Raw genomic sequence first — 16,264 nt, 5'->3', positions numbered from 1 at the left:
TCACTAACATTTTTGGGAGTTCTGAATAAAGTTGCGAATTAAAATTTTGCTTACTTACTATGCTTTCCACTACAAATAAACTTGATTCTTGATCTTTAAGGCCAATATTGTGAAACATAATATCAGCTGAGAAACAAGTCTGGTTATAATTACTTCAAAAATGAGTCAACTCCTCCCAAAGGGTAGGACATGAGTGCAGCAGTGTTTAGGCTATGCAAAATGCTGAGGGCCATTATATGTTATTAGGAGTTTACCCATTTGGAAAAGGGCTATGGCATTTCTAATTAAATGGATGGTCAGGACAGATGACAAAAGTTCTCTTATAAGGCCCCTTTACAAAAGGGAGTATGTACAACTTGCAAAATATTCTTCATTATTATATAACATTATGCCAAATTAGATGAGTTTCTATGTCATTTTGGCAGTTTTTGTTTAGACATTTTGACATAAAATTTCAAGTTTTACTGGCAACCAGGTCTTTCAAAAGTAAAACCTGCCCTTTAAAGTAATTTAGGGTTATCCTCCGCTAGAAAATGACTTTAAAAATGACTCTGTGAACAGGGTATTTGCAAAGGCATATAGCTTGCTTAGTCTGCTCTTTGTTTAGAAAAGAAAGCACAAAAAATTATCATGATCCAAAAAGTTATGTGAGATATTTCAGCTATAAATCATAATCAAACTGATCTTCCTTGAAAATTGTCCACCATAATATAAATATATTTTTAAAAATTGTTGAATTTTATTCCAGGTCCACATGAAAGGTAAAACACTAGAAATAATGGACTAGAAGGGACCCTGACTGGTACGTCAATCCACCCTCCATGTGTATTCATTCAAAGTACAGATAGCTGAAAGAAACATCTGGAAATTTCACTTTGGAAGAATAATAATTTATGGGCACATACATTTCCCTAAACTATGGATATGGCAGTGCTATTTAATTTGGATGAGACTGGAAGTCAAACATCCAGATAACAAGCATTCATTAAGTGCTTAATACATGCACTATCCAAAGCTCTATATATACAATGACAAAAACATAATATTTTCTGACCTCCATAAGCTTTCTCTGTAATGGGGGAGACAACATGTAAACACCTCAGTATATATTAGATACTACAAAGTAGATGGAAGATAATTTGAAAGTAAAAGGCATTAGCAACTGCAAGTACCAAAAGTCTTCTTGCATTATGAGGGCTTTGAACTGAGTCTTCAAGAAAGCCAGGAAAAATAAGAGGTGAAGTAGGGGGCCCACAGAGCATTTGAGGCATGGGAGAACAGCCAGTGGGAAGGAATGGAATCTGAAGCAGAGTCTTGTTTAAGGAATTTCAAGCAGGGGGAAGCAGAGAGGTAATAAGCATTTACATAGCACCTATTATGTGCCAGGTACTGTGTACTTAGTGCTTTACAAACATTATCTCACTTGAACCTCACAACAATTCTGGGAGGTAGGTGCTGTTATCATCTCTGTTTTATGGTTGAGAAAATGGAGGTGCAAGAGGTTGAGTGACTTGCCCAGGGTCATAGAGCTAGTAAATGTCTGAGGCCAGATTTGAAGTCAGGTTTCCCTGACTCCAAGCCCAGCACTCTAGTAACTGTGCTACCTTCCTGCCTCAAAGTAGGCCAATTCCCTTTTATGTGCTGTCTTCCCCCATTAGAACGTAAGCACTTAATGCTCCTTGCCTCTGTGTGGACTGCTGCTGTATCACAGAGTATGTGAGAAGGAGCAAGACATAAGAAGACTAGAAATCTAAGAAGGGATCAGCCTATAAAGGGTTTTAAATGCAAACAAGGGACTTTAGGCTGAATCTGGAGGTAATAGGGAGCCAATGGAGCTCACTGAATAAGGGAATGTGATATAGTTAGAACTGAACTTTAGGAAAAGTGTTTTGGCAGTTGAGTGGAAGACAGATTAAAATGAGGCAGGGAGAATAATAGGCTATTGCAGTAGTCCAGGGAAAAGCCCTGAACTAGGAATTAGGAACAGATTGTATATAAGAGATAGGGTAGGAGAAATGACAAGATTTGGCAATGGATTTGATATGTGAAGCTAATGAGAATGGGGATCTGAAGGTGACACCGAGGTTGTAGTCTTGGGTAACTAGTAGCAGCAATAGAGAAGGCTGGAAGACGGGAGGGGGGCAATGATGAATTCTGTTTTGGACATGTTGAGTTTAGGTTGCCCATGGAAAATCCAGTTCAAGCTAATAGGCAATTAGAGGTACATGACTAACTCATGTTAGAAGAAAAGAATATGGCTGTATACATCTGTGAATCACAGAGATAACTGAACTCATGGGAGCTGATAAGATCACCAACTGAGATATTAGAGGAAAAAAAGAAAGGAGCCTAGAACAGATCCACTGGGGAGACCTATAGTTAGGGGTCATAACATAGATGAAGATCGATCAGAGGAGGCTGAAAAGGAACAGTCATAGAGATAGGAGAAGAACCAGGAGAGAACAATGTCACAAAAAATTAGAGAGGAGAGAATATCTGGGAGAAGGTCAGAGTGTTATGTGAAAGTTTAAATGAAAAGTTCCATATTTAGATTAAAACGAAATTACAGGAATTTGCATAGTGAATTTGCATAGACAGTAATTCTTATGAACAAAACTTAGGTGCTTTTGTGACTGTGGGGCTGATGGGCATTAATAGCATGATTTCGCTATTGGAAGAAAAAAAAGCCCTTGTATGTTAGGGTTTCTTTAAGAAGGATCAAGTATCTATGAGGGTGTGAAGGGAGCAGTGTATAGAACCCTGGACTCGGAATCGAAAGACCTGAGTACACATACAGTCTTAGACATCTGCTAGCTGTGTAACCCTGGATAAATCACTCAATTGCTATCTGCCTCATCTGTAAAATGGGCACAATATAGCAAAGTTCTGATCAATATAAAGAGTGAATCTGGCGAAATGGATGTACACATTTGAATTCATACTATTCAAAGTTAAAATTATGTACAACATGGTAGCTGGTTCCAGTCCACCAGAAATGTGCAGTGCAAATCTGAACAATGTGACCACCTCACAATATTCTGGGACCTAGCTTAAAAGTACCTGACTCCTAGGGCTGTTGTAAAGATAAAATGAGATAATATTTATAAAGTGCTTTGCAAGCCTTAAAGCATTATATAAATGCTACTATTATTACTGCTACATCTACCTCTATCATTGCCACTATCACAACAAAAAAGGTAATAGTCCCAGTGAACTGAGTGACCCAGACCACACCTGGAGTATTGTGTGCAATTCTTGACACATTTTAATATGACAAAGAATGACTGGGGCAGTGAATGGAAATGAAAACATCATATGGAAAATGGGCACTGGAAATGAGGATAGTGTCCAGAACAGAAGCAAGGAAAAGGGAAAATGACGATTATCTTCAATTGCACCTCTGCCATGTAGAAGAGGAGACAGCAAACTTATTTTGTGCAGGTCAAAAGGCACAATTAAGACAACTAATTTGAATAAGAGTATTTCAACATTGGAAACTGGTCACCACCTAGTCCAACTCAATACTCAGGAGAAAAACATCCTCAACAAAAACCTGACCAGTATTCATTCCACCCTCATTCCAACCCAATGCCCACCAAAGCAGCCCATTCCACTTTTGGAAAGCTGTAATGGTCTGCGTAGTTCTTTCTTACATCAATCATAAATCTGTCTAGTGGCAACTTCCACTCGTTTCTCCTTAGTTCCACCCTCTGGGGCCAAGTAAAACCAGTCTCACACCTCTTACATAAATGCCTTTCAACATACAAACAGTTGTCATGTTTCCCATAAGTCCTCTATTCTCCAGCCTAATCACTTTCCTTTAATTGACCTCCATATAGTGTCATAGCATCAACAATCTACAGGGCCGGGAGGGACCTCAGAGTCCATCTAGCCCAATGCTCTCTTTATGCAGATGAAGAGATCTTGGTCTAGAAAGGCTGAATGACTTAAAGGCATAGGTGGCATCTGACCCAAGTGCTCTTCCCACTGTACCCAGCTTCCTCCAAATGACATGTTATTATATCCTTTTAATAACACTATGATATATTAATGACCCTTCTACAGCGTAGGATCTAATTCAATTCAATAAGCATTTATTTAGCGCTAACAATATATTTGCCTCTAGGGATAGAAGGGGCAGGTAGGTGGCACGGTGGAAAAAGTGCCAGGCCTAGAGTCAGGAAGATGAGTCTGGCCTCACTTACTAACTGCAAGACCCTGGGCAAGTCATGTAACCCCGTCTGCTTCAGTTTCCTCATCTGTAAAATGAGCAGGAGAAGGAAATGGCAAACTACCCCAATATCTTTGCCAAGAAAACCCCAAATGGGTTTGACCCTAAATGGGGTCATAAAGAGTTGGACACAAGTGAAAATAATTGAACAACAAAGGATACAAGAACAAAAATTTAAAAAAATTTTTAAAAACTTTGCCCTCAAGCAAATTACATACTTCTGACAGAAAACAATATGCATGCAGGTAAATATAAAATACATGAAAACGTAAAACAAAATAAAATGAGGTAGGCCAAAAGAGCACTATCAACTCGAGGGATCAGGAAAGGCTTCTTGAGGTTGGGGGTGGCACTTGAGATACACTTTGACACCAGACAGCGATTACAATAAGTAGAGGTGAAGAAGGAGAACGGGACTATGTCAAGGTAGCAACATAAGAAATGAAATGTGTATGGAGATCAGCAAGCAGGTTAGAATATATACCTTGTGAGTGGGAGGTTAGTCTAGAACAGTTGAAACCAGATTACAATGGGCTGTAAACGCAAAATAGAGGAATCTGTATTTTATTTAGATTTGCATTTATAAGGAGTGAGACATCCTTATCAAAAATAGGGAAGATTAGGAAGAAGTGCATTTGGTAGAAAGGATGAACTCCATTTTGTACCTAATGAGTTTCAGAAGACTACAAGACATGTAGGTGCACATTTCCAGAAGGCAGTCTGGTGATGTGAGACTAGAACTCTAGAGAGGGATGAGGGCTATATTTCAAGGAACTTCCATAGTGAATTGTATAAAATACTCCAAGATATGGTCTCGCAGAAGAGAACCATGGGAGTATAGCTGTCTTTTTCCTGGTTATTATGTCTCAGTGCAACAAGGCTACATTAGAATTCCTGGCTGCCATTATACACTATTAACTGATGCTGAATTTGTAATATTTCAAACTCTAATATTTGAAGTAAAGTGAATTCATCTTGTAATTATGAAATTTTTTTAACCCAAATATGAAGTTTTATATTTATATACTGTTAATTTTCATATTATTCAATTTGGTCAAGTATTTTAACAAATCAAGATTTCTTTTTAATCCCTCCCAGGTTGGTGTCAAAATTTTATAAACATGCTACTTAGGCATTTATGTAAGTCTTTGATAAATATATTGAACAGCACGGATTTCTGAGGAACTCCACTGGAGAACTCTTTTCAAGCTGACGTGGAATGATAAGCAAGTACTCTTTTAGTTTGGCCATTCAACAAATCAATTAACAAACATTTATTAAGTGCCTACTATGTGCCAAGTAATGTGCCAAGTGCTGGGGATACATAAAGAGGCAAAAAACAGTCCAGTTTCAAATTCATCTAATATGTACTATTGTCTGGTCCATATCTTTATTTTTTAAAAAAATAGCACAGGAAGTTGTCGACTCTTTTGCTAAAAGTGAAACTGCAACCACCAGTTTAAAAGCACTGTCAAAAATGGAGGTAAAGTTAATCTAGCATGACCTTGAGATGAAGTCTTTCTGTCTAATTATAATCATGCTTTCTTATGTTAAATAATATGTTCTAGAATTCTGGCAGAAATCACAGTCAAACTCACTAGCTTCTACTTTCCAGACTTCCTTCTCCTGTCTTTTTTGAAAATTTTGACATCATTTCCTTGCTTTCAATTCAGTGGCACTTCTATAGTTCATAATTTTTCAAATAATGATAACAGAGACTAAGCAATCACAGCTTGTTCAATATCAGAGAATTTAGTTCATCTGTACCACATGACCTTAACTTATCAAGGGCAACTCCAGCGCTCTCTTATTATCTCCTTCCTTACCACAGATATCAGCTTGCTACTTATTGGCCATGTGTTTTGTACTTTCCATTCCAAATATCATTCCCCTTAGCAGATAAAATAAGCAGAAAAAAAACCAACTGTCTTTGCCTTCTCTTTGTTATCAGTTACCACCTCATTCATCCCAAGCAGCAATCTTATCCTGTCTCTCCTTTTCAAAAAGATAGTTAAAAGAGACAAACAGAAAAACATGCGCAGCTTCAGCTTTTCTTGTCAGCCTTACAGAATAAAACAACAGAATTTCCATATTAGTCTCACAGAATAAAAGAATAAAATCATCTGCCTTTTGAGCTTTAGTATGCCCCTCATTCTTTTGATGGGACTGGGCCATGCTCTTGAATTCGTTCTCTGAGACTTGAACTTGTACATATCAATTTTAAAAGCTAAGGTGCTTGGTAAATTTCCCAGGCATTCATGCTGTATCTTTAGATAGTTCTACTTTTTTCTCTTTATCAGAACTAGTTCCCTTTTTATCTTCTGAGTTTCATGCTTGAGAGCTTTCCATTTCCCCTAGGATGAATTCCTCTGAAGAATTTCCATATACAGGATCTCACACTTATTTTTCCTATTCCTACTCTGAAATCTGCTTTCTCCAAACCTAGAGTACCATGTTGTAAGTTTCCTCTTCCCTCCCTCCCTCTCTCTCTCTCTCTCTCGTTTTTTTTTGAATCCTTTTATCACAATTTGATCTCAACCAGTTTCTCCTAACTTGGTGAGAATCACATCTAGAAGAACAGTTTTCTTGGTCAGTTCTCCCATTTTTAAGGAATAAAATCACCATAAAGCCAGGCCAAGATGCTATTAGTTGCTCTGTTTATGGCAGAGAGAGCTACAGCAGTTGTCACCCTTATTACTGTATCATGCTTCTATATTAGATTGGTGGTGTTTCAAAAAGTCATCTATGTGCTCCTTTCTTGAGTATTCTCCAATGAGAAAATATAACCTCTTGACACTCCACTGATCTTTACCAAATAATCTCCATCAGCAGCTCAACAGAACACAAGCTGTTTCCATTCCAGCCAGCACAATCATCATTCAGGGAAGAACTCATACAGAGAAGGGATGTGCCCTCCCTGTCACCACCAAGTGCATCTACTACTACCACCAAGCAGGTAAGCCCTGAGAATAAGAGGCTCATCCCACACAACCTGCCTTGCTTCTAGCTCACTGCTGAAGTCATCATCTGGGGAATTAACCTTTACTGACATGTGACCTGGTAACTCAGCAACCATCACTAGTGAATATCCAGGAAAGAAAGTACTCAATGCCAACATCCTTGGCACTATTTAAATGTCTGAACATTAAAAACTGATATGGCCATATTAATGAAAATAATACTAAAGAAGATGTGTAGCCTCTGCAGCCTACAAACCAATGGGCCTTTCCATCTGGCTGGCAGCTGGAACCTCTGAAACATACTGTCTCTCAATCTTTTAAAATTTGAGCTCCCTGTGCACTGAGACCTTAATTTCCTATTTGTTTTACCAGGTATATGGCACAGTGTTTTGCAAAAGATAAGTACTTAAAAAGTGTTCATCTATTCATTTGAAAACTATGGAAATGCTTTCTGGGTTCTTTCTAAAAGGTATCTGTGTTCATATGAATTACCATAAGTAGACAGTTGCCATTGACTTTGATAAGTTCTACAAATACACGACCTGGCAAGATACGAGACCTCTTTATAGTTACCATATTGACAAGTCTATCTTGGTACCTAGCATTGACTCCCTATTACACACAGAAAAATCATCCATCCTTCAAACATTTACCACTGGTATGACACTGGGCAAGTCACTTCATTTTTGTGTGCATTAGCTTACTCATCTACAGATTGAGGGGTTTAGATTCCATAATATCTAAGGTTCTATCCCTTTCTAAAGCTATAATGTTGATACAAGCCAGCTTTCTCCTCTCTTTTCTTCTTAAGGTAAACAATAATGCACTTCAAAGGAATACTTCATTGCCTTTAATAACCTAAGAGGTGTGGGAAGCATTCTATGAATTCTTAACTTTTTTTCTTCTCAGACAGAAACCAGCTTGCATTTGGGCACCGAGAGCAGTCACTTGGCAGTGATAGTAGTTCAAATATCTAAGGTTACAGCAAAAATCTCCAAATACTTCACAGAAGTGAGATCATCATTCCAGGCAGTTCGTGAAGAAATGATGGGAGGAAAACTACATGAAATAAAGTGTGGGCTCAAAATTTAAAAACAACAATAACAACAACTTAAAAGAAAAGTTTCCCCCAAATGGAATGAGATGTTTTTGGAGGTTGTGAGTTCTGTACTACTGAAAGTGGTCAAGCAAAAGAGAAATGACCACGTGCTGGTGTTGCAGAAAGGGATTCTTATACATGGTAAAAAGCTGAACTATATGTCACGAGACAGCCAGGTAGAGCAATGGAAAGAACCCTGGAACTGGAATTGGGAAGATCTGAGTTCAAATCCCTCCTCAGCCACTTATTAGCTCTGTGACTCTGAGTAAGTCACTTAAAATTCTACCTAAGTTTCCCCATGTATAAAATGGGGATTCCAATACTAGCACAAAACTCCCAAGGGTGTTATCATGATAAAGTGAGATGATATTGTTAAAACATTTTGCAAACCTTAAGGCACTATATAAATGTTAGCTATTCTTAGCTGGCACTCAATACAGGGTCTAGTATATGATAGGAACTCAGTAAATGCTTGTTGACTTGACATTTCAGCTTAAAAAGCTGAAATGATGTCTTCAAATGTTACACTTTAGTACGTATGTGATATCTATTTAGTGGGGTTATGCAAAATAGATTATTTTTAACAATAAGCTTTTTAAAAAAAATCATCATAGTTTCCCCCGGTATTTCTCCCCCTATTATCTCAAATGAGTACTTTCATACATTGAAAACATACACTTCCAATACATTGAAAACATCCAAAGGCCATGTGCAATGTACAAGTGTGCCTCCCATCACCTCAGACTGGTGGATTTAAAGTGTCCTCTCCCGTCTTTCTTTCAAGCCATGTTTGCTCTTTATAATTCTGCAAGAATCTCTTTTGTTTTGTGTGTGTGTAGTTGTTCTTTCCATTTATATTGTTGTAGTCGTTATGTATTTAATTTTCTTGGCTCTGCTTATTTCACTCTCTGTCAGCACATACAGATATTCCCATGCTTCTCCATATTCATCATTTCTTACAGCACAGTAACATTATATTACAATTTGCTTAGCCAATCTTTTATTTCTTTTGTGTTCTCAGTTTTGTTAGCATATAACTGTGCTTAAGTTCTGATTATTCTTTTTATTTATTCTCATTTTGTTTTTATTTCACCTTGCTCATTTGTTATTTTTTAAAATTTTATTTCCTGTCCTCTTCTTTTGAGTTTTTCAAAGAACCAGCTTTTAGTTTTAACATTTGTATATTTTTTTGTGGGGGTGGGGTTCCACTTATCTATTTATTCTTTAATTCTTAATATCTTCTCTTTGGTACATTTTTTAGATTTGGTTGTTTGTTGGCTTTTTAATTTTTAAAAGTGCATATTCAGTTCACTAATCATCTTTTTTCTATTTTGTTAATGTAGCTTTTGTAAGGATAAGATTTTCCCCCTAAATCTATTCGTTGTACCAGTGGTTCTTATTTAGTGGTTTATAAACCTCTGGAAGGTGAGACCATAGGCCAAGGAGTTCATGAAAAAACTCTTTATTAATATCTTAAGCATTAAATAATTGACTGATTACATTATACATATATGCTCTCTGTAACAATAACTATATGCATGTTTGGATAGCATTTTATATTTTATAAAAGCAAAGTGTAAATTTGTATTTTTGAGTAAATTCATTTTGTTCAAATTTTAGAGCAAATTTAGATGGGGGTGACTGTAGTTATTGTAAGCACTTTTACAAAAGCTAGAGAGCAGAAAATTTTAAAATGGTGATATCTGTGATGACTTCTACTTTCTAATATTTCACATAACCGAACTGTTCAATTTTACATACTGTCAAATTAAAAGACAACTAATTGGTCTTCTAAAATTAGCAATTTTACTATCACAGCAATTACTAGCTGCATTTAGTAATACAATCCTGTATGACTTTTCCTTCTTAGTCTCAGTTACAGCATCTTTACCACAATCATGCTCACTAACTATGATTGTCCCTTAAGGGTTTGCCAAGGGTCCTCTTCTCTATCTATACTGTCTTGCTTAGTGATCTAATTGGCTCTCATGGGCTCAATAGTTATCTCTTTGCAGATGATTTCCAGATCTGTATATCTCAAACTTCTCTCCTGAACTCATCTTCTATCACTAACTTCCTCTTGGACATCTCAAACTGGATGCCCATAGGGATCTCAAACTCAACATATACAAATAGAATTCATTATCTTAGCCTCATCTAAATAGCTATCCTGCTTGTGTTCCAATGGACTGCTCAGAGCTTGAGTGAAAATAAACAAACCCCAAATCATATTTCAATGCTTCCATGTAGAAGCAGTTTTCAAGGCAATTTAAAATCAGTTCAGAAAGATGAAAACAAATAAAAACTGCTGGCAAGAAGATTAAAAACAGTCATCAAAGTGGTTGCCTGAGTCTCATGAGCTCTTTATCGGTCTGAAAAGGAATACAGATGGGTCCCAAATTAATCCACCTGTGAGCAAAGCCTAAACAGTCCCACATCTGTACCACAACTTTTCTGGGTGTTGTGTAAATGTTGAGTGTTAATGCATGCCTCCCCAGCTCTACCAGTATCCTAGCACACATCCCCTAAACCTCCCTTCTTCCAAACTTTGCTCTTACTATGCATGGTACCATCATCCTCCTAGTCATCCAAGCTGAGGCAAAAAAAATATTAAGTTTTATACAAAAGATGAGAGAAGAGGAGAAAGAAGGCAATATCTGTGTCATCCTAAACGACTCGTTCATAGTTACCCCATATATCTGATCTATTGTCTCAAGTTTTATAGCGTCTACCTTCATGTCTCTTGAATTTATCTGCTTCTCTACTCTCAGTCATTTCACCATCTTGAAACAGGGCTTTAGCACCCTTCTCCTGTCAAGAATGCTACCTTTCTCCCTGTCACCCAGGATTGCAAACTAGGTGTCATCTTCAACTCCTCTTTCTTACCCAATGTATCTAATCCACTCCTAAGGCCTGTGAAATTTAATAGCTTTCACATATGTTCCTATCTCTCTTCTGACACTGAGACAAGCCTGGTGAAGGCCCTCAAGACCTTGTGATGCAGACTACTGCAATAAATAACCTGCTGGTTGGTATTTCTGCCACAAGTCTCTCCTTCACTCCCATCCATCTCCACTCAACTTTCAAGGTGATCTTCCTAAAGCACAAGTCTGGCCATGTCACCCATCCACCCCAACACCTATGCAATAAACTCCAGTGGCTCTCTATCACTTCCAAGATAAAATATAAAATCCTCTGTGTGGTGTTCAAACCTACTTGCCCTCCAACACACACTTTTCCAGTCTTCTTACACCTCTCTATGAACTCTGTGATCCAAAGACACTGGTCTTCTTGCTGTTCCTCACACAAGAAACTCTATCCCCTTGACTAGGCATTTTCACTAGCTGTCCTCCATGCCTGGAATATTATCCCTCATCATCTATGCCTTCTGGTTTCCTTCAAGTCCCAGGTAAAATCTCACCTTCTACCGGAAGTTTTTCCCCATCTCCTTTAATTCTAGTATCTTTCCTCTATTAATTATGTCTGATTTTTCTTATATATAACTTTATCATACATGGTTGTTTGAAAACTGTCTCTCTAATTAAGACTGTGAGCTATTTGAGAGGAGCTCTTTTGCCTTTATTTACATCTCCAGCACTCAGCACAATACCTGGTATATAGAAGCAGTTCAGTTCAATGTTTCTTGACTTCCTGACCTGGACTATTGCCTTAGTCTTCTCTGTCAGGTATATTCTCACTCCAATTCATCACATGTTCAAGCTGTCAATGTGATTTTCCTAAACTGCAGGTCTGATCATGTCACACAAATACCCCAAATCTCTACTCAACAAATTCCACTGGTTCCCTATTATTTCCAAGATCAAATATAAAATCCTCTATTTAGAACCTGAATCTCTTTACACCCTGGCCCCTTCTTACACTTGACTCTCCACTACATATTCTATAATCCAACTGAACTGGCCTTCTTTTGCTACTCCTCAAACATGACATTGCATTTTTCATCTTTGTACCATTTCACTAGATGTGTCCCATGCTTGGAATGTTCTCCCTCCTCATCTCTGCCTCCTATCTCCTATCTGATCTCAAAATTTCACTTTCTGTAAGAGGCTTTTCCTTATCTTCTCTCTTCCTCCCTCAGCCCATTCTTACTATCCCATACTGTGCATACAATTTTTTTTTTGCACATTATTTTTCCCATTAGAATGTGAGCTTCCAAATGGCAGGAATTGTGTTTTTGCAGTTCTTTGTATCTCCAGTATATAACACAATGCCTAATACATGGTAAGTGCTTGTTGACTGACTAAATACATTTAGTGAATCTGTTTATCAATCTGTTTCTTCCATTTGAAATTAGTATTTTGTGGACATTTTTTGATGACACAAAGCACAGAAAAGATCACAGAACAATGGTAGGAGTCAAGAAAAACTGGGTTCAAGGCACACCTGTAACATAAGCTGACTGCATGACCCTGGGTTAAGTCACTTAACCATGTAATACCCCAGGCAACTTCCTAAGATTATAAAGTGTATAACAGTTGCTGTAATGCAATAGTAGAAGGAATTTCTAGCCCAAAGTTTTCTACACCAAATAAATCACAGGTCTAGAATCCTTTCCCCCGCTAAAAAAAATTCTTGATAAATAGTAAGGTGAAGGTGAATTAAAATTAATGTAAACATGTTTGAAAGAATTAATCTTTCAAAAGATAAATATCTATACAAATAAATGCAGTTTATCAAGCTCACCGTATTTCAAGGCAACCCAACTTCAAAGCAATTTCCTGGTCCACTTGATCAGCTATTTCTAACATATAGTCGTTTTTCACCTAGAACATATGAAGCAAGCATGTGTCATATAAAGAAATAATTCTTTTTAACACAAAAGGGTTTTTATATGCTATAATAGTAGATAACTATCTGCAACCACAAAAAAAGATCAATTCAGAAATGATTTTGAAAAAAAAACATTTATTTCCAAAAATTATCCCAATTTACACCAAACCACTCTAAATTTAATGCTCATTAATGTCGGAAAAGTGAGGAAAATCATACAACTGTTCTGACTGGGTCCACTACAAATTTATGTTCATAACCTCAAGTAGGCCCTTACTGTTGCTAGGCAATCCTACTAATACCTCCCTTATCAGCTCATTATCTCACTCTCCACAGTAGCTCTTCCAAACCTTTTCATCCTTCCTCAAACCTCCCAAGGTTTCTCTTCCCCCAATTCTCTCAGCTGAGAACCTTGCCTTGTTATTTTACAGGAAAACAAACAAAACAAAACAAAACAAAAACCCAGAACTGAGGCTATGCCCTGTGGACTCCCTCTGGGCCCTTTGTAGCTAAACTCCTCAAAACAACCACCTACAATAGAGGCCTCCTCTTTTTCTGCTCTCACTTCTTATAATCCAGATTCTCATCTTATCATTGCATTGAGACTTCTCTCTCTAAAGTTACTAATCATCGCTCAGTTGACACATCAGGTGATCTTCACTCAGCCTTTGACCTCTCTGTAGCCTTTGACGCTGCTGATCACACTTTCTTTTTTGATACTCTCTTCCAAGTTTTAGGGACACTATTCTCTCCTGGTTCTCCTACCAATCTGACCATTCCTACTCTTTTACCATACCCTCTTCCAGATCAACTAACTACAAGTGTCCACAGCGTTCTGTCCTGGGACCATTTCTTCCTGTTTACTACTTCATTTGGTATCTCATCAGTTCCTATGGACTTAATTACCATCTCTATGCTGCTGATTCTCAAATCTACCTATCCTACCCCAAACTCTCTGCTGACTTCCAATCTTATATTTCTAACTGCTTTGCAGACATCTCAAACTTGATGTTCAGTAGACATCTTAAACTCAATATACCCATGACAGAACTCATGATCTTTCCTCATAAACTGTCCCCACATCCCACACCCCCCTTTCCACTACTGTTGAAGGCCACACCATCCTCCCAGTCCCTCAGCTGACAACATGGGAATCATCCTGGGCTCCACACTCATGCCGGTATCCAAGCTGTTGCCAAGGCCAGTCAATTTCCCCTCTGCAACATTTCTTGCATATTTCTCTATCTTTCCTCTGACACTGCCACCTCTCCAATGGAGGCCCTCATCACCCTACACCTGGACTACTACGATAACCTGCTGGTGGGTCTACCTGCCTTATGTCTCTTCCCACTCCAATCCATCCTCCATTTGCTACCAAAGAGATTTAAAAAAAAAACAGGTCCAATCACATTACCCCCTACCCAATAAACTCCAGTGGCTCCCTAGTAACCTCCAGTATCAAATACAAAATGCTCTGTTTGGTACTCAAAGCCCTTCATACCTTTCCAGTCTTCTTATACTTTACTTCCCAACTTGTATTCTTCAGTCCAGTGACACTGGCCTCCTGGATGTTTCATGACATGCCATTTCTCAGCTCTTAGCATTTTTCTTTAAGTCCCAACTAAAATCCCACCTTCTACAAAAGGTCTTCCCCAACCATTCTTAATTATACTGCCTTCCCTCTCTTGATTATTTCCTATTTATCCTCTATATAGGTGACTTTGTATATATTTGTTTGCATGTTGTCTCCCCACTTAGATTGTAAGCTTCTTGAAGGCACAGACTGTCTTTTGCTTCTTTTTCTATCCTCCGCACTTAACACAGTACTCAGCACATGGTAGACCTTTAATAAATATTTATTAACTGGTTATAGGGCTTCACTTAATTGATTCTCATGCACCATGACTTAAAGGCCATAAACACAGAATGCCAACTATGTATTAGATCTCAGAAAACATCTACTCCAGTTCCTTCATGATACGGATTAGGAAACTGAGGCTTAGGATGGCTAAGGGAGTTGCCCAAAGTCATACAATTAATAAAAGAGAGGGCTAGGATTGGACTCAGACCTTCTGACTCAGGGGTGGCCTCAAGGCTACATGTGGCCCTCTAGTTTCTCAAGTATGACCTCTTGAATGAATCCAAACTTCACAGAACAAATCCCCTTAATAAAGGGATCTGAGTCAGAAAATGACTCAAAGTCTTCACTCCTTCCACTACACCCTGCTCTTTCTTCCATTAAGAAGGAATGGTAATTCACTGCCTCACATTGCTAAAGTCCATGAAAAAGGACCCAATTACATAATCTTTTATAGTTTCAAAGTTTGTTCCCTTATACAAACTATTTTGTTTCATCCCCACAATAACTCTGTGAGTTAGCCACAGAAAGAACTATCATCCCCATCAAAGCAGTAATGAAGCTGAGAGTCAAGAAGGGTTGCCTAGGATTACACCAGGCTCTTTCCTGAATGTGAACTAGTTAAGATGACTTTAGAGATGTTATGCCACAAATTTTTAGCAAGTCAATTTAAAAAGTAAAACGTTAATACAAACACAACCCAGAGGTTAATTTTGTCATTCTTTCCCCACTGTTGATTTATACAAATTCAAAGAGATAATATCCTAACCTCAACATGAATTCCATTTATTTTGAGGTTTTGTTGGTGGATCTGTGAACTGGTTCAGTTATTCTAGAAAGTAATTTAGAGTGAAAATATTAAACTGAGCATACCCTTTAACTCAGCATTTCCACCACTAGGGCTATACTTCAAAGCAATCAAAGAAAGAGGAAAAAGGACCCATATGTACAAGAGTATTCACAACAACTCTTCTGGTCATGGACAAGAATTGGAAAATTAGTGGCCACACCTCAGTTGAGGAATGGCTAAACAAATTATGGTGTGTGTTGAAATGGAATAATTTGTGCTATAAAAAAGGATGATAAAAGGTTCAGAGAAACTTAGGAAGACCTGTAGGATCTTTTGAAGACTGAAGTGAGCAGTCAGTCAAAAAACATTTATTAAATACCTACTCAGTGCCACGCATGGTGCCAAGTGCTCAGCCTACAAAAATAGACAAAAGGCTAGCAAGAAACTCACAATCTAATGGGGACAACAATAAGCATGTGTGGAGGCACTAGAATTAAGGGCGGTTAGAAAAGTTTTCTTGTAGAAGGTAGGACTT

General features: G+C 37.9%; 1 protein-coding gene across 6 annotated transcripts in view; it reads right to left on the bottom strand.

The window, feature by feature from the left end:
• Positions 1 to 16,264, bottom strand: part of PTK2 (protein tyrosine kinase 2) — a 434,883-nt gene that overhangs the window by 219,688 nt on the left and 198,931 nt on the right. For all 6 annotated transcript variants that reach the window (XM_036741078.1, XM_036741072.1, XM_036741073.1 and 3 more), the window contains one exon: positions 12,995 to 13,074. In XM_036741078.1, the coding sequence (XP_036596973.1) occupies positions 12,995 to 13,074 (80 nt within the window). The remainder of the gene's footprint in view (positions 1 to 12,994; positions 13,075 to 16,264) is intronic.

The sequence above is a fragment of the Trichosurus vulpecula genome, chromosome 1 (genome assembly GCF_011100635.1).
Source record: "Trichosurus vulpecula isolate mTriVul1 chromosome 1, mTriVul1.pri, whole genome shotgun sequence".
Classification (NCBI taxonomy): Eukaryota; Metazoa; Chordata; class Mammalia; order Diprotodontia; family Phalangeridae; genus Trichosurus; species Trichosurus vulpecula.
Note: the sequence above shows the minus strand (reverse complement) of the source record. Positions and strands in the feature narration are given on the sequence as shown.